Source organism: Protomyctophum bolini (assembly GCF_963924005.1).
Source record: "Protomyctophum bolini genome assembly, chromosome: 12".
Taxonomy (NCBI): Eukaryota; Metazoa; Chordata; class Actinopteri; order Myctophiformes; family Myctophidae; genus Protomyctophum; species Protomyctophum bolini.
In genome coordinates, this window is record NC_137873.1 from 37,630,433 (window position 1) to 37,654,012 (window position 23,580).

Consider the following 23,580-nt stretch of genomic DNA (forward strand, 5'->3'; position numbering starts at 1 on the left):
CCCATAATCCATCCATATTTCTTATCTCTGCGACCCCCACAGGATGGTGTAGGGAGAAGGGAGCACTCGTTTTGTTTCACACAACAGCAAGGTGCAAGGTTTTACAACAACGGCATGTTTCTTCCTAATCACTTGAAAACAAGCCAGCGCAGGCCAACGGCAATGCATCGCATGTCGACGACTGCGCAGCCTGAGGTGATCGCGTTAAACCAAAACGAGTGCTCCTTCCCCCCCCCCCCCCCCCCCCGTCTCTGCCAATTACGGGGCTTCTGAGCTCAAGGTGTTCCCCTGCAGCCGCCCTAGGAAATACAATACAATACAACACTGCCAGTTTTCTGTCCTCCGTCACCCATCATCATGTCTTGTTTGGTTGGGTTTTCGTCCAGCTCCAGCCCTCAACCACTGGGTAGCGCTGTGGCAGTATGGCTAATACTGTGGCGTTTGTGTGAGGAGGAGGTGACTGACGGAGGGACGGGGGGCTTATCCATTTGTTTGTTATCTCTATCCAGGATTTGGAGAGATACAAAGCTGATTAGACAACAAAAGCATATGGGAAAGATAAAGGACACTTTGGTAATGGGTTCTGACAGCCCCTCTCTGTCCCTCTGGCGCGGCTGAGGACTCATCTCCCTTTTTTCCCCTCTCTTTGCACGCTAAAGACGGTTTGTTGTTCTTTTTGCAACTGGTCTGAAGAAAAGAGGAAGGGGGTGGTAGAATCCAGGAAGCTTTAGTAGTAGTAGGGGACTAGGGGCTCCATTTTCATCACCGCTAAACTCCCTTATCCCGAAACTTCTTTGTCTTTTTTTTTTTTTTTACTATTTTGAAAAACATTTTTGAATAGTTCAACTAGCCAATCTACATTGACACGTTGTGAGCTTGTAGACTGGCCATTTTTAACTATTCAAAATGTTTAGAAAAATAGTAAAAAAGGCAAAGAAGTTTAGGGACAAGGGGTTTAGCGGTGACGAAAATGGAAAAGTTGAAGTATATAGGCAAACCTTTGTCTTGATGACTACAACTACAACTACAATTAATGAAGGTTTTTTTAAATTGTGAAAATAGTGAGCCTATATATACTCCGGAATTCATACACATAAAGCACAAGAGTTTATTTGGCTGCAATGTTGCGACAGCTGTATTGTAGGCAAGCATATGACAATAAGACGCGTGAACCTCAAAACAAATCATTCAGGATAGGGTTCTGGTCTGGCTAAATGCCTACATTGTATATCTGATCCTCTAGGGTCACATGAAGCTTATACACTGTAGGGTTGCACTTGTAAGTGTGTTAATTAAACTCTGAAGAGTGTGTAGAAAATGTATTTTTTTCACTCTCTGAAACAACAACTTGCCGTTTGTTAGCCAATAGTCTAAAAAACATACAATATACCGTAGGCTATCATACGTATACATTGTATTATCAAATGTAGGCCAACAATAGATTAACTATTGTACCGGTATTATTAATAATAATAATAATAATATAATAATAATGATAATTACACTTTCACCTTGGATTGTTTGTTCTTCTACCCCGTCCACTGGAGACAAACAGCAACTGAAGCATCTCACAGGGTCAATTGGGTAGCTGTTGATAAGGGGAGACAAATCAGTGGTTCTTAAATTGGATTCTAATTCTATTGGACTATCTATTCTGGGCATTGCACAATAGGCGGACATTCGGTGAAAATAGGTGAACATTCTCCGAACGTGACGCACTGTGAGCTTTACCCTAAACATATAATCATCAAAAACACTGGATAAGTACACATCAGAAGTGCACTTAGTGTGTGTGCGCGTGTGTGCGCGCGCACGCGTGTGTACGTGCATGTGTGCGTGCATGTTCGTGTTTGCGTGTTTAAGTGGATTGGGGGATGAGTTCATTGAAATATTAACAGGAAGACAGAGACATCATTAATCCCAGTATATGGTGTACAGTCCATTGTCAAGGAGCTGTCGTTCAAATTCTTTGAAAACGTATGAAAATTGTCGCCTATAATGCTATGCCCAGAATAGCGATGCCAGGGTGAAAGTAGAAAAGCTTTGATCGGACACACAACACAAAATGTTTGTGTGTGGTCTTTGCCTACAGTATACAGTATCTAATTTAACATTTGTGGAGTTGGTCACCTGACCAAAAGCGGTTGACAGAAACTGGTCGACATGTTCTGTTGCCCCAACAGGGGCAGAAACAAGGCCACAACCACGCTATTTACACACACTACAACTCGCTTACAATTCGCAAACCTGGCAACACTGCCCTGTGTTCATGCTGTTGTCAGAGGCCCGCCCCCGGCTCACACGTCACTATTTTCTCCGTCTCTCAGCTCGCAATCGGCAGCCATCTTGCTTTTTAGGGCTCTCGCAGGATAACAGACAGAAGGAAGGGGAGAAATTATTGGCTCACTATTTTGCTTATCACTTCTAAATCCCTGTATTTACAAAATAAAACACTCAGCGAATCCCTTAGTTAAATCAACATTGTTCATTGTCACTACTTGGATTGTGCCGAAATATTTACGTTACACGTATAGCTTTTGCTATTTTCACCTGCCAGCCAATGCCGACTACACACGCCTGCACACACACACACACACACACACACACACACACAGGAATGGCTATACGCCAGCGAGACAGCAGTGCAGCACTTATAATTTTCAGTTTCATTACATAACTGTCTTTCTCAGCGTGCGCACGTGCGCACACAACATTATTCAAGTGAAATGCGTAACGCCAATATTGGGCTCATATAGGCTACCAATACACGACGAAATAACTGACAGGAGTGACGGTGCTGTGAGTAAACTGACAACGCTTTCTGACAGAGAGAGAGAGAGAGAAAGACAGAAAGACGTGTTAGAGTAACGCGCGCGAGCGAGAGAGAGAGAACGTCAGAGAGAGAGAGAGAGGGGGGGGTAGGGGTGGGTCCCGAACCTCGGGACCAATCCGGTACCGAACCGAACATGCTCGAGTACCGGGTACCCATTACAATAATTACATTTCGGTTCTCTCTATCGGTTCCTGGGTGACACCCTGGCCTGCACGCACGCACATAAAACAGCTGATTATAATCAGATCATTTTACTCGGAGCGCCAGCAACAGAATGGACCGTGGTAATCGCTTCCTATTGTTGCGTTGTCACACGTCTAATAACAACAACACGGAACAATAGACTCTTAACGATCCTCGGCCATTGAAATGTTAATGCTTAAGACTGGAGCGCACGTAGACACATACATGTCCCGACCCAAACATTGAGGAGCTAAAGTAAACGTGACGTTGTTGTGATTAAACATAATGTGCCACGAAAAATAGCTGTCCATAGATGTCCAAACATGATCGCCGTCACAGTCGCAATACTTTTCAGTTGTGTGGTACTTTTATATTGATTTAACTGTAACAGAAAGTTCTATCCAGACTATCGACAGTCCCATCTCCCAGTCACGGAGCTGGGACTGACAGTACACACAGAGACGAGAGAGCAGCAGCACCAGCTAGCTGAAGCCAGGTGTTGCCAGTATAACTCTATGGCAGAAACAAGCCACCTAGGTCTATACAAAATAAGACAAAAAGAAGCAACACTGGTAATTTCTGGCCAGTGTTGCCAAATAAGCGATTAGTAAGTAATTTAATTTAATTTATAAGCGATTTGGGGATTATTTTTGTAGATTGAAAAAATATTGGGGGTCCTTTGCTCTTGGCATGGAAATGTTTGAGAACCACTGCTCTAAAACAATATTAGACAAAGTTTGAGCCACAAACACATTGCTCTCTCTCTTCTCCTTTTGTATAAATTAAATAGGCTGTTTCACCATGTTTGCGTTTTTATGAGAAATAAAAAACACTTTCTGTTATTATAATAATTTATAACCCATCCGTTACTACATGTGCAGGGCACACTACTGAGTTTAAAAACACAGCTGAAACATGAAGTGGACTCTGTCAACTCCTGAAAATTCCTTCTTCCCATATTGCGCTGCAACGACACTGGGATGAGCCCGGCGAAGCCGGGCGAAATTCTAGTATATTATATAGTAGGCCTATAGCCACAGGTGTGCCAAATTGGTCTGATAGGTCTAACCCCGCCCACCACCAAACGAGGTAATCTGCTCCACCTCATACTCTCAGGCAAAGAGTGGTGGACCTTTCTACAACCAGGGTGGCACCAAAGACCTAAATCTGGACGTGCACTAAAGATTAGACACACCAACGGTCCGCCATGCGGAAACAATGGTCGGACTAATATACCGCTCCGACTGCGCTGCTCCCGTGCTTGAAGTTTGAGATAGGTTGTTGATGTCGGACTAATGACTGTCGGACCACCAATGACTAGGTGAATTTGATTCAACTGATGTACGCACGTGTCGTGCACAAACATAAATTCCTGTTAGCTTTGTCTGTACCGTTACCGTATAAACAGGCAGATAATATAAAGCAGACAAATTAAAAGTTTCAGAGCTTAAGGTTTAACACTAAAGACGTTCATGTCATGAATAAAGAGTTTGCTTTCTAATCATAATGGAGAACTGCTGTATATTCATTCCGTTATATTAATGACGACATTAGCTCAGGAGCGTATTTTGGTGTAATTGAATTTAGAGTTTAAACAATGTTTGTCATAATTAATAGATGTGAAAGAAAGAATGTGTTATTTCATAAGAGGTTGTGTGAACACACACACACACACAAACGCACTCACACACACGTGTAGACAGAAACACGCGTACGTAAAGTATTTTAAATAACAAATACACAGCTTCAATAACCCAACTATTCTGAATTAACCTCCCCCACCCCACCACCCTGCATGCTTGTGGCTGTTTATGAATACAAATTGAATTTCCACGGCTACCTTGTAGCAGTCACGGCTCATTTGATTTATTCCTTAATGAATATTTCCCCCCTTTCAACTCGGGGAGACGGGGGAAAAACATTTCCACACTAAATGGGAGGCAGCGTTTTATTGGAGCCCATTCGTGCCTGTATGTATATCTAGGAGTGCATTTGTTGCTTATGATTGTGCCATTGTTGTTGCTTTAGGTTCGGACAAACGTGCATTCCATTTGGTAAAGACATGTGGCGTGCGTCAATAAAAGGAAAACGAGATGAAGGTGTGTAACAGGAACATAGCATATAAGTTCGTCACAGTAATAGCCTTAGTCGACAGTTTGTTTAGCTTGATTATTCCAGCTTTAAGACACCAGTGAGAGATTTCCTCTTAGTGAACGAAGTGGAATGTCATCCATAGCTGAAGATGGATGGGAGACAGATGAAGAGATCTACGTATCGCTCTCAGCGACTAAAGCCTCTAATTTGACTGACCAGAGTTACAAAGATGCCATGGGACCAACATTGCTCAGCGACTAACGGTGGACAGATAACAACAGCTGGCACCATTTACCTGCTAATGTCGTGCGGATAATGGGCAATTGACCACAGGCCTGTTAAATAATGCAGTTACCTGTTTGGGGCCACAAGAAGTATTTAAATAGTATTGATAGGCTAAGCTGCCACGGTGTAGAATGTATGCAATCACAATTACCCCTCGGTATTGATCAAGGAATGCAGGGCTTAAAGTAGAATAGCTCAGAGTTTTGTGGTGAGGAGGGGAAAACCACTATGAAATGGAGTGATATGGTGGTGTGGCAGGAGAAGAGAATTGGGTGGCTGTTGAGGGATGAGAGAGAGAGAGAGAGAGAGAGAGAGAGACAGACAGACAGAGGGAGAGAGAGAAAGAGAGACAGAGAGAGAGAGAGTCAGACAGAGTGAGGGTTAGACAGGGGGACACGGGACCGTGCCGTCTATCCATCCAGTGTATCGCCGAGGGCAACAGGAGGAGTATAAAGTTGTTAACGAGTGTACGGACAGCGGTGTCAGGCAGAGGGGAGGTCCATCAGGGAAATGAGACGCGTACGGCTTCTATTATGGCCCCAGGTGCATTATGGGAGGACAAAAGGAAACTTTAACGAAATAGATTATAGACTGAATGAATGGGGAAAAGAATAGAGAACATGCCTATTTATTCAGCTCGGCCCCGGCCCCGTGAAAAGAATGATTCGCTCCCCTCCTTAAACTCGTGCACACCTTCTTGGTCAACGCATTGAATGTCCAAACATAAGTGAGCACAAAACAATGGTACAGTAATCAGGTTCTTCTTTAAAGAAAAACTAAAAAACATTCTATTTTCTTTTACTTTTGTATGTTTCAGTGCAAGGAGCTTCATCTGTGTATTCTAAACCACAATGTGGCTGAATAACATGGATCATTTGGCCATGTTATTATAGTCAAGAAGTTACTTACAACAGTATTTGCATGGCCGAGACTGTTTGCCCCCCCTGGTTCTGTCTGTGAGCAGCTAATCTCCGGCACCATTGGCTTGATCGTAGCCAAACTGTGCACACATACCCCAGAGAAGAACCTCTGCCCCCCAAAGATTCACATGGACCTGTTATAGAGCCACCATGGAGACCGTTTTTTGTAAAAGCCCGGGGGCCCCTTGGGAGGGTAAATCCGGCCCTGTCCATTGCGCTGTACAGCGTCAACAACAAACAAGACAAAGAGGACGGAAAAGTTAGTTTGCGCGTAAACAAGCAAGACTGACTATACGTGGTCATGCAACCCCCCTGCAGATGTTATGGAGAAACTTCTGATTTAATCTGTTATAATCTGCATCAATGAGGAAGAAAAACATGTTTCCCTGCATGAGCAGAGAGCAGCTCATGTATAGTCAACTACAGCGCTTCACCACTGGGCCTCTGGCCATGTGCTTAGCGGGGCTTGTTGTGGTGCAGCTTTTAAAAGGGATTAATGCATTGCGGTACAGCGGAATGAGGGGAAAACACTGTTGCAATGTGACACACAGAGAGACCTGAACATTATGCAAAAACAACATATAGGGGGAATAAAATGTGCCCACATACGCATCTTGAGGGTTCAACTGGATTATTCAGGATTGACACAAGTCACCTCAATAATTTCTGTGACTTCAATTACAGAGGTCATTATTTGAAGCTGAATTATAGTCGTAAACGTTGCATTGGAAAATACTGTTGTGTCTTTTTAATATGGTTAGGGTCAATAATTGAAGGTCTGAAGAGCCCGGTCGGCTTTGGGTTTCACTGTTCTTTGATCCGGCACTCTGCCTAATAGGTTTTAGATGTGCGTGTCTTTTGACAGTTTTTCATCCTCCTCCTTGCCACTTTTATCAACAAATTATCATTAAGCGAATGCAATCTCTGCGTGTGTGAATGCATGTCCAATACATATACAATCAAAATGGAAACAAGCCCTCAGGGCTTTTGTGTTATCTCCATCCATCTATCTTCAACCGCTTATCCGTAGTCGGGTTGCGGTGGCAACAGCTCCACCAGAGTGTTCCAGACTTCCCGAGACGTTAGAAGGCCAGTGAAGGCCATGTGTTTCCTCCAACTGCGTCCCGGGGTCTCCTCCCAGTGGGATGTGCCTCAAGGACCTCCCTAGGGAGACGCCTGAGAGGCATCCTAACCAGATGCCCGAACCACCTAAAAGCTGGCTCCTTTCCAGTCTCTCTCGTGTGACTGAACTGTCCTGTCACTAACTACCTGTAAATGATGTTGCCGCCTCTTAATGTTTTGCATGTGACCGGCCCAAGTTTGGTCATCAAAGGATTCTGCTTCCACTGAGCGACGCCCTCCTCTGACACCTTCAGGTCCACCCGTAGCCTCTCCCAGACTTTCCCCTTTGGGTGTAGCTGCTTGTGCGGTTTCCCCCTGTCCTCGTCTCCTTCCACAAACACCCGGTCTCCTGGCCTGGAGCCCTCTGGTGGGTCCAGAGGCTCCATGAATAACCCTCTGGGATCCTCCCCCTCCTCCAATGTGGAGGAGCATAGCAGCATGGCTTCAGACTCCACCCCCTGCATCTTCAGTGATTTCAGATTGCAAAGCAGAAGCACCATCCTGTCCCGCAAGTTCTCCTGGGGAACGCAGACCACCAGCCTACTGAGCACGAGCCTGGGCTCCACCTCTCCCACGTCGATCTTCTCCAGGTACAGCGAGTCGACGTTGGGATGCTTCTCTACGCTGACGATCTTTCCCACCCTGATGTCCAGTCGGGAGGGCACCATCTCGTCATCTCCTCCACCTCCACCTCCACCTCCGTCTTTAGAGACACCCTTCGTCCCTGCTGCTGCAGTATTCTTTGAGGGGCCTTCAGGGGGGTAGGCCGCGTCGCTCAGTTTGCGGAGCTCAGGAGACTCAAACCTTTTCCTGATTGGCTCCAGGAGAGTGTTGAGTGCGACCTCCACCGAGGCCTTCAACTCTCCCGGGTGGATCAACTTGTCCGCGAAGTCCCGCTCCAGCTCCTCGAACGCGCAGTAGACTCTGTCTACTGCGCGTTCGCAGTAGACTCTGTCCCTCTTGACGCGAAGCTCTCCGCGCAGCGGGAACAGGACGTGCCTGACGAAGGACAGCACTCCGTTGTCCTCGGCGTTGCCCGGCTCGCAGAAGACCTTCTTCAGCTTCCTCCTCACGTCCTCCTCGCCGTCCAGGAGGTCGATCTTCGACTCGACGTCGGAGCTGCTCATCTTGGAGCCCGTCAGGCCCGCCACCATGGGGTTCATCAGGTGGACGCGCTTGGTGTAGCCCAGGGAGGGCAGGTGCTTCTCGGCGAACGTGAAGATCTTCCTCTGGTCGACTCCGCCGAACTGAGCATCCACGCCGAGGTACTGCTCGTCCAGGGCCTGCAGCGCCGGGTACAGCAGGCCGCTCAGCAGGGGGTGCTCCACCTGCTTGACCACCTCGGCTCCGGCCTTCTTGGCGTCGTGCTCCGTGACCGCCGACGCCAGGCGGTACACGTCCCGCGTGTACTCCCGGCCCAGCTGGTAGTCCGTCCCCTTGACGAAGGTCAGCTTGTCGAGCGGCGCCCCGACGCTCTCCAGCATGGCCCTGACGACCTCTTCGTAGTACCTCACCCGGAGCTCCAGCAGCTCCCAGGGGGCCTTCATGTTGTCCAGGTAGGCGTGCAGGTCGGCGAACAGGACGGTCACCTCGCAGCCGGCCCGGAGGAAGTCGGCGATCTTCGACACGGGCACAAAGTAGGCGACGTGGGGTCTGCCCGTGGTGGCCGTGCCCCAGTACACCTTGAGCTCTCGCTCCTGGAGGATCTGCAGCAGTCTGTCCCTGCCGTCGCCGAGGACCTCCTGCAGGTTCCTGGTGACCAGGTGGAGCTTCTCCTCTGGACTCAGGACCTCCTGCAGGTTCCTGGTGACCAGGTGGAGCTTCTCCTCTGGACTCAGGACCTCCTGCAGGTTCCTGGTGACCAGGTGGAGCTTCTCCTCTGGACTCAGCTCTGCCATGACCGCTCGGATGCTCTTGGCTCTCTTTTTCTTCTCGTATGCGTGATGCTCTTCTAGAACATTCTGTTGTGGCCTAGTGTTCTTTAGCCATGCCCGTGAGCAGACCACTGTTACATATTATCCCCGCAGGTGCCCAGGTCATCGCGACATCATCGTGACATCACGCGGGGGGAAAAGTTCAAAAACACCAGTGACGTCCCGCAGCAGAAAGCGAACGTCTTTGGTGCCCATCACTCCCGTCTGCTTTCATATATGTCGATCTGACCTCATCAAACCCTGTACACTCAAGACACGCTCCATATATGGCCAGTACAGAAAGCGCCAGTGCTCGCCCAGCAGTCTGCCGTCACCCTTGGCGAATGCGTGCACAGGAGGTCGCGCCTCGCCCTCATGGGCGTCTTACTGGTAATATTAGACCTGAATAAGTTAATAAGATATGTCGAATATCTCCGTGGTCGTCATGAAGGTAGAAACGATAAAGTGGGTGCTGGGCCTGCTGTGAAGTCGGACGAGCGGATCTTCAAACAATCACACCTGTGTAAAGTGAGGGGCGCTCTTATCATATAATATACTGTACATCAACTCATGAACTGAATTCATGTGATTGGTTCGCCGATTTGCTCGTCTACATATGACGTACATTTTCCCTTCATTGTCAATGGCATATAATGTTTGTGTTGCCACAAATGTACGTCATTTTACAAACAGACATTAAAAACACTGGACCAAAAGCCTGGGGGACACTTCCTCTCACCATTCATCTTAAAGCGTGCCAAAGGATGAAATTCATCACATTTAATGTCCTACATTTGAATGAATGAATAGTTTATTTCGATACTTTACAGTTACAAAATACAGAACTTGTGTTTGCATAATCTGGGTTAGCACCGAAAAGGTGTAGGCTGAAGCAAAAGCTTATTTTGCCTATTATAATATATATTATTATATATATATATTATAATAGTTCAGCCTCCAAAATGCTTTACAATGTGTTTTACATTCACCCATTCATAACGCCAACGGTGGAGGAGACCATGCAAGCAAGGTGGTAACAGGTACGGTCGCCACCTTTTCCATCTCGCCCCACTACTCTATACCTATAGCTGTAAATAACAAACGTAAATTAATGTTGGTGATATATAAAAGGTATTATATTAATTTATAATTGTTAAGTTCACTCTGTATATCCACGGGTATAATAGCATCATGATGCCATTACAGAACATGGGCTACATGGAAGAAATGTGTTTAATAAAACAAAATTAACTGCTAGAAGGTCCTATAAATTAACGTAATTAAGCAGTCACCGTCTCTGTCTCGTGTTATTTTTCCTTGAGTATAGAGATACTATACAATCAAATAAATCTGTATACAAGATAATTTCAGATTTCAGGGAGGGAGGGATACTAAATACTAAATTAACTGTTAACTACATTAACACTTTTCGCAGGGGCGAGTTTGCTATTCAGCAAGGCAAGGCACCCATGCACCTGCTCCTCGGGTGCGGGTATGTAGTGCTGGTTCAGTGTTCAGCTCAAGGACACTTGGACACGCAGACAGGAGGAGCAGACACGCAGACAGGAGGAGCCCGCGGGGATCAAACCCGGAACCTTACGATTCCAGGCTGGCCGCTCCGCTCGGCTCTACCTCCTGAACCGCTGCCACCTCTTATAGCGCCAGATGTTTCCCTCTTTGCTGCGTGCTAAAGAGCTTTTCGCTCCTCAGGAATATGTGGCTCATATTTATTCATATGTGCGGCCCGTGCTACAGTATATATTATGAGGGCAAGACGATTCCACTTTGAGTCTGGGGGGGGGGGGGGGGGGAATAAATAAATAAGTCGATAAATAAACGGGCACAAAAATAAATAGCCTGGCTAATAAGTTTAAATATTCGTGGGGCTTCTGATATTGATATGCCGAGGGAGGAGGTCCAAATTAATGACAGCGGACATAATGCCATGAGTGTGTCCAATACTTTAAGTAATAGCGTTTTAATGGCGAATTTGAAGGAATTTGATTTTCAACATCAAACAGCCCCGCCGTTGGAGAGCGACCTCCCTTCATGGCTCAGCCATGGCAGCGTCTTTGCCTCCTCTGTGAAGTTCTCGTCTCACTTCCTGGAGGAAAGAGACTCGTCTATCTTCGGGGCGGCGGGCGGCCGTAGTCAGTCAGCTAAAAACTTCATCTTCGGGCCGACGGGCATGCATAAGGCAGTCAGCTAAAAAAAACTTCCAAGCAGAGCAGCCTCTCTCTCTCTCTCTCTCTCTCCACTCCAGGGGTGACGCTTGTTAGGCTCAGGCCCAGAGGAGGGAGCATGGCCAGTAAGTAAGGTTATTGGGAAATAATTAGCCTAGCCCGGGAATCAGCGGGGATAGCATAAGTCCTCTGGGGTAAGAAACGCCAGTGCCCCTGGCCTCTTTTCCACAGCTAATTAAGTTTGAAGGAAAACCTATTAATAAGGTTTTATTCACACAGAAAAGACTGCAACTAAATGCAAGAGGAACTTTTTTTAGTATGAAGAGCTACTGTATATAGTACACCACAGAGTAGCCTATACAGTACAAAATGCAGCCATGTAGTGGGGCAGATGGCGAAAGAAAACCAGCATTATACCTGTATTTATAGTTATGTTTTCCAACTCTTAATAAATAATTGTCAAAAGCCCTTCTTTGTGAAATTCAAAATGCTAAAGAAGAACATATCAGCCTCTCCCCCCCGCGCGCGCACCACTTTAGGGTTGATCCATCAATTCCAACAGAGAAAATGTGCCCCCAATCAGTGGTGTCCCACCTCCACTGTGTCGCGAGTGACCGGCCGTCCTCCCCGGTGACCAAAACATGTCCCCCTTATACCTGTCATCCTATACGAAACAGCTGGTGTTGCCGGTGCTCAGGTCTGGGACTGTTTTTAGAAAGAAAAGCCCAGGCCCGGGGCTGTGGTGTGGGGGGAGCGACGTATAGGCCTCAGCGCCTAATCACCCCCCCTCCCACGACAGCACTCATCAAGACAGCTAGCTCCGACAAATCAATCTCCCACTGACAGTTCATTTAGACTGAATTAATTTGGAATTAGGGGCCATTACGGCAATTGGCAGGCATGGATATTCCCCTAACGCGAGCTGTTATCCTGCTTTGGGGATAAAGGAGCCCAGCTTTTCCTTTTTTTCCCCCCCGCCCAGCAGGATCGACTGGATAAGGTGTTTTTTTTTCCAATGCTGATCGCAGGGCTGAGGGGAGGGTATAGGAATTGGATTTTTTCTTTTCGTTTAACCAAATCATCATTGTTCTCAATCAACAGTCAGACGTACTTCTGCTGAGTGTTTTTCTTTTCCCTGTGCACTTCTATTTAAATTTAGACTTGATACCCGATGGAAGTGAAATGGGCATTTTAATCAGGGACGGCCGTTGCTTGTATCGACTGTCGAGGTTGTTTGCCAGGAGCCAGTTGTTCCGAAAACAGCGTTAACAACCGAATGGCCTGTGATGGAGAAAACGGCTCAAATGCTTTAGCTCCGCAGAGCCACAGATGAACCTTCTGGCCTCGGATCAAATCCTGTCAATACTCGTCGTCTCCCACTCCTCTCTGTCTATAGCTCTTAAGGCTTCACTACACAGACAGGATATTGCATCTAAACAAAGAACAACATGCAAAAGGGACTGCAGATCTCTATTTTAGTTTTAGTCATAGTCTCTTGAATATAGTTTTCACTTCGTTTTCGTCACATTTTAGTCACCTGGAATGTATCAGTGCTAGTCTAGTTTTAGTCGACTAATTGTCATAAGATTTCAGTCGACTAAATCTACAGGTGATTTAGTCGACTAAAATGTGTTTTGGCGGGCCTTGATGCCGTCGTAATGACTGTTTGTACACTTGCTGAAAATATCTACAAGCTCACAACGCGTCGCAGCTTGTAGATCTGCTATTTTCAGAGTGTAAAATACTGGATATCTTGTCCACTAGTCACTTTCTAACATTTTAGTCTAGTTTTTATTTGTTGACGAAATTGTCAGTATATATTTAGTCTTTGTTTTAGTCATCATAGCTTAGTTTTCATTTAGTTTTCGTCAGTGACAAAAGGTAGTCGACGAACATTTTTCGTCTTCGTTTTAGTCGACGAAATCAACACTGGAACAAATGGATCGGACATTTGTAGTTCTTAGTGGTGTATTTTGCCATTAAACGTGTGACAGGACAGGAGGCGAGGTATAGTGAGTACGGCCCTCCTCTTGGTGAGATCATGAGATCAGAGTCAATATTAACACTGACACCGCGCTGTGGAAATACCTCTGCCTTTTAAAGGAGGACGAGGAGGAGGACAAGAGAGAGAGGGATGGACGAACACATTTAGGTAAGTCCAGAGGTAAACGCCAGGGCAGACACACACACACACACACACACACACACACACACACACACACACACGTAACGAACGCACGACGATGGAGACGAAATGGAGGCGTGATGTCACGAGGCGTGACCATATACGGAGGTGTGACTGACGGGGATGCAGGTTTTCATAGTAAACTGTCGCAATAAAAGAAAAAAACATAATAACATAGTTATATAAATGACACGTAGCTTGCGGAGTTAGTTCAGTCAGATATACTCGAGAGGTTTCATGCCGTGCTCAAGGGCGCATTCATATACTCAAGGGGTTAATATGCTGCGTTACTATGTGGGTGTATTCAGTGTGTGCAAGACCCACACGTCATTCGCTGATGTGGCAGTCAGCTGACCAATTGGGCGGGCTACTTAAGCTCACATGCTGGATGCTCTTCCTGCTGCTATAGTTCCTGGTTGTTATGTGATGTTTTCTCCCACCACCACCACCCCAGCACCACCGGTGAGCTCTGTTATTTATGTTCCCCATGGGTGTCTTATTGTATATCTATCTCCCTGCTCTTAATGTTTAATAATGATGGTGTTTGATTGTGTCGAGCACGGAGTGCATGCATGCAGAAGAGCCGAACGCCAAGATAATATATTATATGCACACTTGTATTCTCGTTCTATAATAACTATTGGTTAAATCTATTCGTGAGTCGTCTGACTGAACTTACTATATCATTTTTTTTAAACAATGCACATCTTATGCGAAGTCCAGTATACGGATAACAAAAACCTAGGCGAATAGACCTATAACCGAAAGCACAGGCTGTTGTCACTCTCGCATCAAAGAGAAGTCTTTTAAAGGCTAAACTCTTGTGGCACCTTTCGCCCTCCTCTGTTTGCCTTCCAAAGCCCAGTTGAAAGGTTTGACCCGTGTGAGTAAGCTGCGATGTCAGCTGCCGATAAAAGCCCGCCGCGGGAGGTTATGGGTCTGAGAATGATCACATTACAAATACATGCTAAAAGCTGAGAGTAGACAGTGCTGCCCCTCAGTTTATTTTGTTTTCGGGAGCCGGGACAGAATCTTCCATCAACCTGAGAAATATGACAGTGATTTCACCAACACACACTCGGGTTTCACTGGAAGTGTATAGGTCAGTGGTTCCCAAACCTTTTCATGTCAAGGACCCCTAAATAGACATGTATTAGCCTGCGGACTGTAAAGGCAATCTGTGGGACACAAGGACCCCCGTTTGAAAAGAGGTGCCAGGGACCCCCATAAGAGAAGATCGTTATTATGGTTCTAGCAGTGATTCTCAAACTATTTTCATTTCAAGCACCCCCAGTTTGACCTGCATTAGGCTACAGACCCCCATTTAATGGCATTTTTTAAAAATCTCTGGAACCACAATATATATTGTATAAAATCAATGTTAATTTAACTCTGAGAGTGTACAAATGGAACCAAATGGAACCGTGTGTACACTCTCAGAGTTACAGACCCATGAGGGTCCATTTGGTTCCAAACTATCATTTAGCTGGGGACCCCCTGGAACTCCCTCAAGGACTTTTGGAACCACTGGTATAGGGGTTGTTGTGTGTACATATAATTTGTGCTGTGGAATGTGGAAAAATAATCCAATGTGTATTTTTTGGATGCGAGTAACAGGGGTGTAAAGTATATAGACAAAGAAACCCAGGATATGAAAGACAGAACGACTGAAAGAGAGAGAGAGAGAAAAGGGTTGAAAAGGCGGAGAAGAATCATGGGGGCTAAACAGGGACGTGCACACATAGACATCAAAGGGGGCTTCAGCCCCTGCCCCGGCCCTTTTACCCGTCTGTAAAACAAATGCCCTCTACCAGTCTCCAGACCAACGAATGCAGCAATTTTACTATGGTGGAAGTAATGCAAATGCCACTCCTCTCCTTTCCATGCCCATACCGGAAGGCAGCATTCAGCAGAATTGCTCTCCTGAACTTGCACGCAGCATTTTGCGTTGAACTAATTTGATTCGAAATCCATGTCGTTACACCTTAATCTCCAGTAGATAAAGGGATATATCTTATGCGTCACCTCTTATCCCTTATCCCTAAACTAATTTGCCATTTTTTACTATTATTATTATTATTTTTAAATAGTTCAAATAGCCGATCTACAAGCTCACAATGTCTCGATGTAGATCGGCTAGTTGAACTATTTTAGTTCAACTAGCCGTCTTTAGGGATAAGGGATAAGGGTGGCGCAAGATGGAGCCCAAAGAGTGCAGGATTGTGCCCCGAAAATAGCTGATCTACAAGCTCTCAACGCGTCGCAGCGCGACGCGTTGTGAGCTTGTAGATCTGCTATTTTGGTCCAAAAGTGCCCTCTTTACGGGATTTCGGCCCCTGCCCCCTCTAACACTCTCTGCACGTGCCTGGGGCTAGAGGAAGTTCATTCTGCATATTTGCAGGTGGACTGTAACATTTCCACACAGGCCCGATAATAGAGTCAACACACTCAGCGCGGGGTTTAGGGGCAGAAGGATGTATATGAGGAATGTGAAAGGGTGTCAAATAAAAGCTCTCAGACACCAACCGATCCAGTACACACGTTTACAACGTTCGGCTGGCTAAACACCAATGTAAATGTAGGCCTACAAATCCTGCACAAAGTGTGCTGTGCTGTGCTCTGCGACCAGTGTTGATTTCGTCGACGAAAACTATAAGACAAAAAATGTTCGTCGACTACCTTTTTTCACCGATGAAAACTAAATGGAAATTAAATGAAAACTGTCTATATAAGCTATGGTGACTAAAACTAAATATACTGACAATTTCCTCAGCAAATAAAAGCTAGACTAAAATGTTAGGAAGGGACTATAGTGGACAAGAGATCCAGTATTTTACACTTGGTTGAATGCTGCGACGCGTTGTGAGCTCTGCTATTTTCAGCAAGTGTATGAACAGTCATTTCGACGGCATCAAGGCCCGCCAAAACACATTTTAGTCGACTGAATCGACTGTAGATTTAGTCGACTAAAATCGTATTATATTTAGTTGACTAAAACTAGACTAACACTAAAACATTCCAGGTGACCAAAATGTGACTAAAACTAAATGAAAGCTATATTCAAGAGACTATAATGACTAAAACTCAAATCAAACCTTGCTGCCAAAAACAACACTGTCTGTCTGCAACAGACATGGTTCAATAAGGAAAGACAACATCATTGTTACAGGATTGACTGTTCTTTAGGAACACTTGGTGTAAAAGTAACTAAGTACTACATTTACTAAAGTACTGTACTTAAAGTACAGTTCTGAGGTATTTGTACTTTACTCGAGTATGTCACATTTTCTGTACATTTACTTCCACTACATTTCAGAGCCAACATTTGTACTTTTACTCCGCTACAATTATTTGAAAACTTTAGCTACTATAGTTACTTTGGAGATTATAATTTTGATTGGAAAACATACCGTAAACCACTTCAACCCTACATTTCGGCCATTTGAAAAATCTATTCTTACAAGGTTTTGTACACATTTTGAACTTTGAACATTCTGCAATGTGAGTACTTTTACTTTTAGTACTTTAAGTACATTTTGATGCAGATACTTTGGTACTTTTACTTGAGTACATTTTGAATACGGGTTCAAGCAGCTAAAATCTATGTTACAGGATTGACTGTTCTTTAGGAACACCTAGCCTGGAAAACTAGACGAATCTGGGAATCAGGATAAAATATATATTATATTAGTCTGGCCATGCCAGGCTAGGGAACTCCCTGTTTTCTTCACCACTATAGTTCCACACTCACTCCAGAGGACCACTATATAGTTCCACACTCAGAGGACCACTATAGTTCCACACTCACTCCAGAGGGCCACTATAGTTACACACTCACTCCAGAGGGCCACTATAGTTCCACACTCACTCCAGAGAGCCACTATATTTCCACACTCACTCCAGAGGCCCACTATAGTTCCACACTCACTCCAGAGAGCCACTATATTTCCACACTCACTCCAGAGAGCCACTATAGTTCCACACTCACTCCAGAGAGCCACTATATTTGCACACTCACTCCAGAGGGCCACTATAGTTCCACACTCACTCCAGAGGGCCACTATAGTTCCATACTCACTCCAGAGGACCACTATATAGTTCCACAGTCACTCCAGAGAGCCACTATAGTTCCACACTCACTCCAGAGGACCACTATAGTTACACACTCACTCCAGAGGCCCACTATAGTTCCACACTCACTCCAGAGGACCACTATATAGTTCCACAGTCACTCCAGAGAGCCACTATAGTTCCACACTCACTCCAGAGGACCACTATAGTTACACACTCACTCCAGAGGCCCACTATAGTTCCACACTCACTCCAGAGAGCCACTATATTTCCACACTCACTCCAGAGAGCCACTATAGTTCCACACTCACTCCAGAGAGCCACTATATTTGCACACTCACTCCAGAGGGCCACTATAGTTCCACACTCACTCCAGAGGGCCACTATAGTTCCACACTCACTCCAGAGGGCCACTATAGTTCCACACTCACTCCAGAGGGCCACTATAGTTCCACACTCACTCCAGAGGGCCACATTGCATATTACTGTCGCAGCAAAAATAGCAATAACAATTTAGCTTATCTTTAGTGGGAATTAAGCTGCATCATTTTGCTATTGGACGAAATAATATTAAAAGATTAAGAGGGATAGACATGCAGTGAGCCAGTGACCACACAGTAATCGCAGGATTTGTTGTGGGAATTGTTAGGAAGATCCAATATTTATCACTGTCTTATAGTTTAATTTTCACCAGTGAGGGGGATAACTTTGTAATATGCTATTGGCTGTTTGTATTCTTTTTGGAAAAATATAAAAAGATACTCCTGTGGAAAGGCTATATTATTGTACTTATATTGACCCTATAAACAATTTAGTATTATTTAGTAAGGTTTTTCCCACTCAAATGGTACCTCGTCAAATAAAGGCTGTCTGCTGTCATGACAGTTTATAGTTAGAGAAATTCAAAGTCCAGCCGTCTGCTGTGCAGCCTCTCCCACCCCTCACTGGGGAAAATTCTGGGAGGAAAACAGAAACGGGGTGAGTTGTCTTGTTACCCCATTAGCGACTCCTATACAGCTTGGCCAGTTTTAGTGGGGGAGCGGAACCCACTGGGAAGGATAGCATGTTCCACCCCGGCAACTTATGTGTTCGTTGGATCACCTGGCACAGGCCGGGACGCTTTATTGTCCCGAAGGATATTCATTTTCACAGGTCTGTTCAACACCAACAACAAAAGCAGCACATAGTACAGAAACAACATTACACCAAGACAATACAAAAAAACCTAAAAAAAACACTGTGTACAGAAACCATCATATAGAATGGATTGAGACTGAACAGATCGCTGGCAATAAAGCTCGGTCAGTGCAGAATTTTCAGTGGGACGACTTACTGAAATAATAAACAACAACAATGTGTCTAAATGTTAGTCAAAGATATCTATTATTAAGTAATTTTCTAGAAGTTTGAGACAACGCTGATGAAGGCCTGAGCGCCGAAACGCTTACGCTGTGCGTATATATATGCTCAACCATTGTATGAATTAAAAGTGCCTCAAAATGAGAGTTCCGTGAATGCTGTTTTTTCTCTATTAGAGATGTTTCTGTAAAGTTACATATACCCGACCACGCACACCGCGGTAAAAGAAAAATGCTCGGAGAGTTTGAGACGAGTTGGAGTCGTGGAAGCTACTAGTTTCATATTAGAATGTTGAAACAACTACAGTATATGTGGTTCCATTACATCGTTTTGAGGCAGGCAGAACAATGCAGGGACCACGGTGCTGCATGTGTGCACTTGACCACCCCGTGCTCTGGGGCCCAGCTATGGCCTTGTGGCCTGAGTTTGCTCCCTTGTATGTCATGTCGACAGACAGCCCCGAGGCCCGAGGGGAGGGGAAGGCCCCCTTTGAAATGCCCAATGGCGGAAAAACATCGCGGCACTCGGCAAACTGTCAAAGTCAACAGGACCACAAGGAAATCGTAGAGGAGGGGGCAAAGGTTGCGGCGGTATAAGGCAGCGAGAGAGAGACAGAGAGAGAGAGGGGGGGGGGCGGGGGGTAGGGTGGAGATCTTCCTCTTTTTAAAAAGGTATTTTTGAGGCATCCCAGCATCTTTTTTTTAGTCAGTAATCAGGTTGTGGGAGTCACAGGTCATGAGCCAGAATGGAACCCTTATAGGAACCATTCCACGAAACCGGTACGATTTGCCCTTTTTTGGGGGGGGGGAAATTTGACCGAAAAGGTTTAACTGTTCTGAATACCCCACAATATTATAATATTTGTATGTATTTTTATATAGAATAATATGATAACGGGGTTGTGTCAACCCCGTTATACACGGGGTTGTGATTTTTTACTGAAGATGGCCACTATACTCTACCTGTGGTGATTAAGAGGAGACCACATGGTATATGCATTAGATTAAGAAATCAGATATCTTTATTCTATCTTTATTCCATGTAACGGAGTTGAGCTGTTATGCTTCACGACCACATCTGAGAGTATAAATTACTCTAAAACATTGTAAAATAAGGTGTGAGAATTGCCTCTTTCTGTAGCATGTTGTTCAGAAGACTTGTAGAATGCCACTTCTTGTTGTCAATGTCACTAAAAGGGCCAGTTCATTATTGTTATGGAGGGAAGAATGACTTCTGTAATGGGGTTGAGTGCGATTGGGGGACAGAGCTATATATAATGCTATTTTAATGATTAATCATTATTTATTTAAAAAACAGCAATAAAGCACCGATAGATTTATATGTGAATGGCATAATTTATGGATATTTAATAGTCAATAGATTTTTAATATCTTAATATATCTCAAGTCCACTTTCATCGAAGGCTACTGTCTACTGAAAGAAAACAAGATAATTTCTGATATGAAGATAAAAGTTTCATCATTTAAAATGATGAAAAAAGCCCAAATAAATGTTGGTGACTCAATCGATAAAATACACCTTAAAACCCATTTTGGGCGGGAACCCCTTTTGGTGCATTGAGCATTGGTGCATTGAGCATTATGCTGTGCTTTAGCTATTGAAAAATAGCAGATCTACAAGCTCGTAGCGCGCCGGTAGATCTGCTATTTTTGAAAAATCGAAGAACGACTGACATATAAACACATAGCTTTTTCAGAAAACTGTCAGGATGTAGAAGACATTTTTAGAATCTGATCTCAGGTAAGAATGGGTTAAAAGCTCTGCAGAGGGACCGCAAATCGTACCGGTTTTCGTGGAATGACAGTTATTTGGTACAGCATAGGCATTACTGGTTGAGTTGAGCTGTACCAAACATTTAACCCATTCTGACCGGGCACCCATTTTGGTGTTGGCATCATGTTATGCTTTAGCTATTGAAAAATAGCAGATCTACAAGCTCGTAGCGCGCCACCGAGTGGCGCGCTACGAGCTTGTAGGTCTGCTATTTTTGAAAAATCGAAGAACGACTGACATTTTTTAGAATCTGATCTCAGGTCAGAATGGGTTCATCAGACCCGTGTGTGTCCGGTGGAAACCTCGTATGAATCTGATCTCAGGTCAGAATGGGTTAAGTAACAGTAACCAGTCTGTACTGGTTGAGCCCACCAGCAGGGGCATATATCGTCTATTATCCAGCCCCGCTGGATAACAGGGGCTCCACTTATTACGTCTGCCGCTAATAAGCATATAGTCCTATTGTACATATAGCACACTTTGCATACCATATTCCTCCATGCACTCTTTCACCCTTCTCTATTGAACTTATGGTCTCATGGTGCTATATACCAGACTCCCAGGGTGCCTAACTACTAGACACAGCTGAATGCTGACCCTTGGGAAACAGAGAGAGAGAGAGAGAGAGAGAGAGAGAGGTGTCAGGGGAGAGAGTAAGGCCAAATCTAATGCATGGTGGCAGGGGAGTAAAGAGGGAGGCAGCACCACAGAGAATGGGATGGGGGAGGGAAGAAGGGGGGCGGGGTGTGAGTGTATAAAGTAACTATAAAGTACATTTACTTAAGTACTATACTTAAGTACAGTTTTCAGGTATTTGTACTTTACTTGAGACACAATGCGTCGCGGATGCGACGCATTGTGAGCTTGTAGATATAGGCCATTTTCCAAAAGATTTTGTACACACTTTGAACTTGTGAAATGGGACATTCTGCAATATGAGTACTTTTACTTTTAGTACTTTAAGTACATTTTGATGCCGATACTTTTGTACTTTTACTAGAGTACATTTTGAATACGGGAAGTGGTAACAGAGTACATCTACATTGCAGTATTTATACTTTTAACTTTAGTAAAACTTTTTCCACCACTGGGTGTGAGAGAGAAGTGAGTGAGCAAGGAAATAAGGATGGTAGGGAGGGAGGGAGCTAGGTAGGAAGGGAGGGAGGTATATAGGGAGGTAGGGAGTGAGGGAGGGAGTGAGGGAGGGAGCTAGGTAGTAAGGGAGGGAGGTATAGGGAGGGAGGGAGTGAGGGAGGGAGTGAGGGAGGGAGCTAGGTAGTAAGGGAGGGAGGTATAGGGAGGGAGGTATAGGGAGGGAGGTATAGGGAGGGAGGGAGGGCGGTATAGGGAGGTAGGAAGGAAGGGAGGGAGGTATATAGGGAGGTAGGGAGGGAGCTAGGAAGGAAGGGAGGGAGGTATATAGGGAGGGAGCTAGGAAGGAAGGGAGGGAGGTAGGGAGGGAGCTAGGAAGGGAGGGAGGTATAGGGAGGTAGGGAGGGAGGGAGGTATAGGGAGGGAGGTATAGGGAGGGAGGGAGGGCGGTATAGGGAGGTAGGAAGGAAGGGAGGGAGGTATATAGGGAGGTAGGGAGGGAGCTAGGAAGGAAGGGAGGGAGGTATATAGGGAGGGAGCTAGGAAGGAAGGGAGGGAGGTAGGGAGGGAGCTAGGAAGGAAGGGAGGGAGGTATATAGGGAGGGAGCTAGGAAGGAAGGGAGGGAGGTAGGGAGGGAGCTAGGAAGGGAGGGAGGTAGGGAGGGAGGGAGGTATAGGGAGGTAGGGAGGGAGCTAGGAAGGGAGGGAGGGAGGTAGGGAGTGCTCCTCTCTGATAGCAGCGCAGAACCTCCCAGGGCCTTGTAATAGTTAAATCATATCAATTAACCAGGGGACGCCAGGGGATTAAGGGTTAATCTCTCCCCCGAGAGAGAGAGAGAGAGAGAGAGAGTAGAAAGAGTAAATGAGAGAGAGAAGAGCTAGGGGAGTATATAGGAGGAGGAGAGCCTGGACGGGAGATTATACACTGCCGTTTTATACCTTAAGAGAATGGGAGGTTCATTTGTAATTAAATTTGATATCATTTATTTTTATTGTATCATTGTCCTGTAATGTCATTCCAGTCGTATGTCACGTGTTTATGTTCTGTGTGGAGTCTGTGGACCCCGTGCAGGTAGATTAGCTGCTGCGTATATATGCACCAGCTAATGGGGAATCCTAATAAAAACCGGCTAAATCTGGAGTGTTAAGAGTGTGTGTGAAAATGTTTGGGGAGGAGGAGACAGTTCAAGTGACAAATGACATGGAAAACCAACCGTGCCACAGTAGTAATGACAAATTAAAAAAAATATATATATATATATATATACCTGAAGGATGACTTTGTTTTTCGCAAACTTTATCAACAGTGAAGTTATATGGTAAATTATTTGATTGCCAATGATGGCACACATAAGTGCAACATAATACTTAACGCCCCCCTGTGGTTAATCCCACAGCTCAGCCACACCCACACCGGAAGATGACTTGGGTCAAAGACGGAGAGAGGGGTGAAGGGGGGTGAAGTGGTATGATTCCAAGTCCCCTCCTCTCCTCCCTGTAAAGCCTTATAGCTATTGCCCCCCCTAAAATGAAATCCTTCTCGCAT

The 23,580-nt window shown here is 45.2% G+C and overlaps 2 protein-coding genes across 2 annotated transcripts in view; both read right to left on the reverse strand.

Annotated features, from left to right (window-relative positions):
- LOC308325289 (small ribosomal subunit protein eS6-like) overlaps positions 1–23,580 on the reverse strand; it is a 97,672-nt gene that overhangs the window by 28,515 nt on the left and 45,577 nt on the right. The window lies entirely within an intron of this gene.
- On the reverse strand, positions 259–9,335 carry LOC308325354 (tyrosine--tRNA ligase, cytoplasmic-like; the record flags this gene model as incomplete). The annotated part of the gene is made up of 3 exons (XM_080777839.1): positions 259–299; positions 434–528; positions 7,585–9,335. 3 exons carry the CDS (start codon positions 9,333–9,335, stop codon positions 259–261), a joined length of 1,887 nt encoding a protein of 628 aa, XP_080633965.1.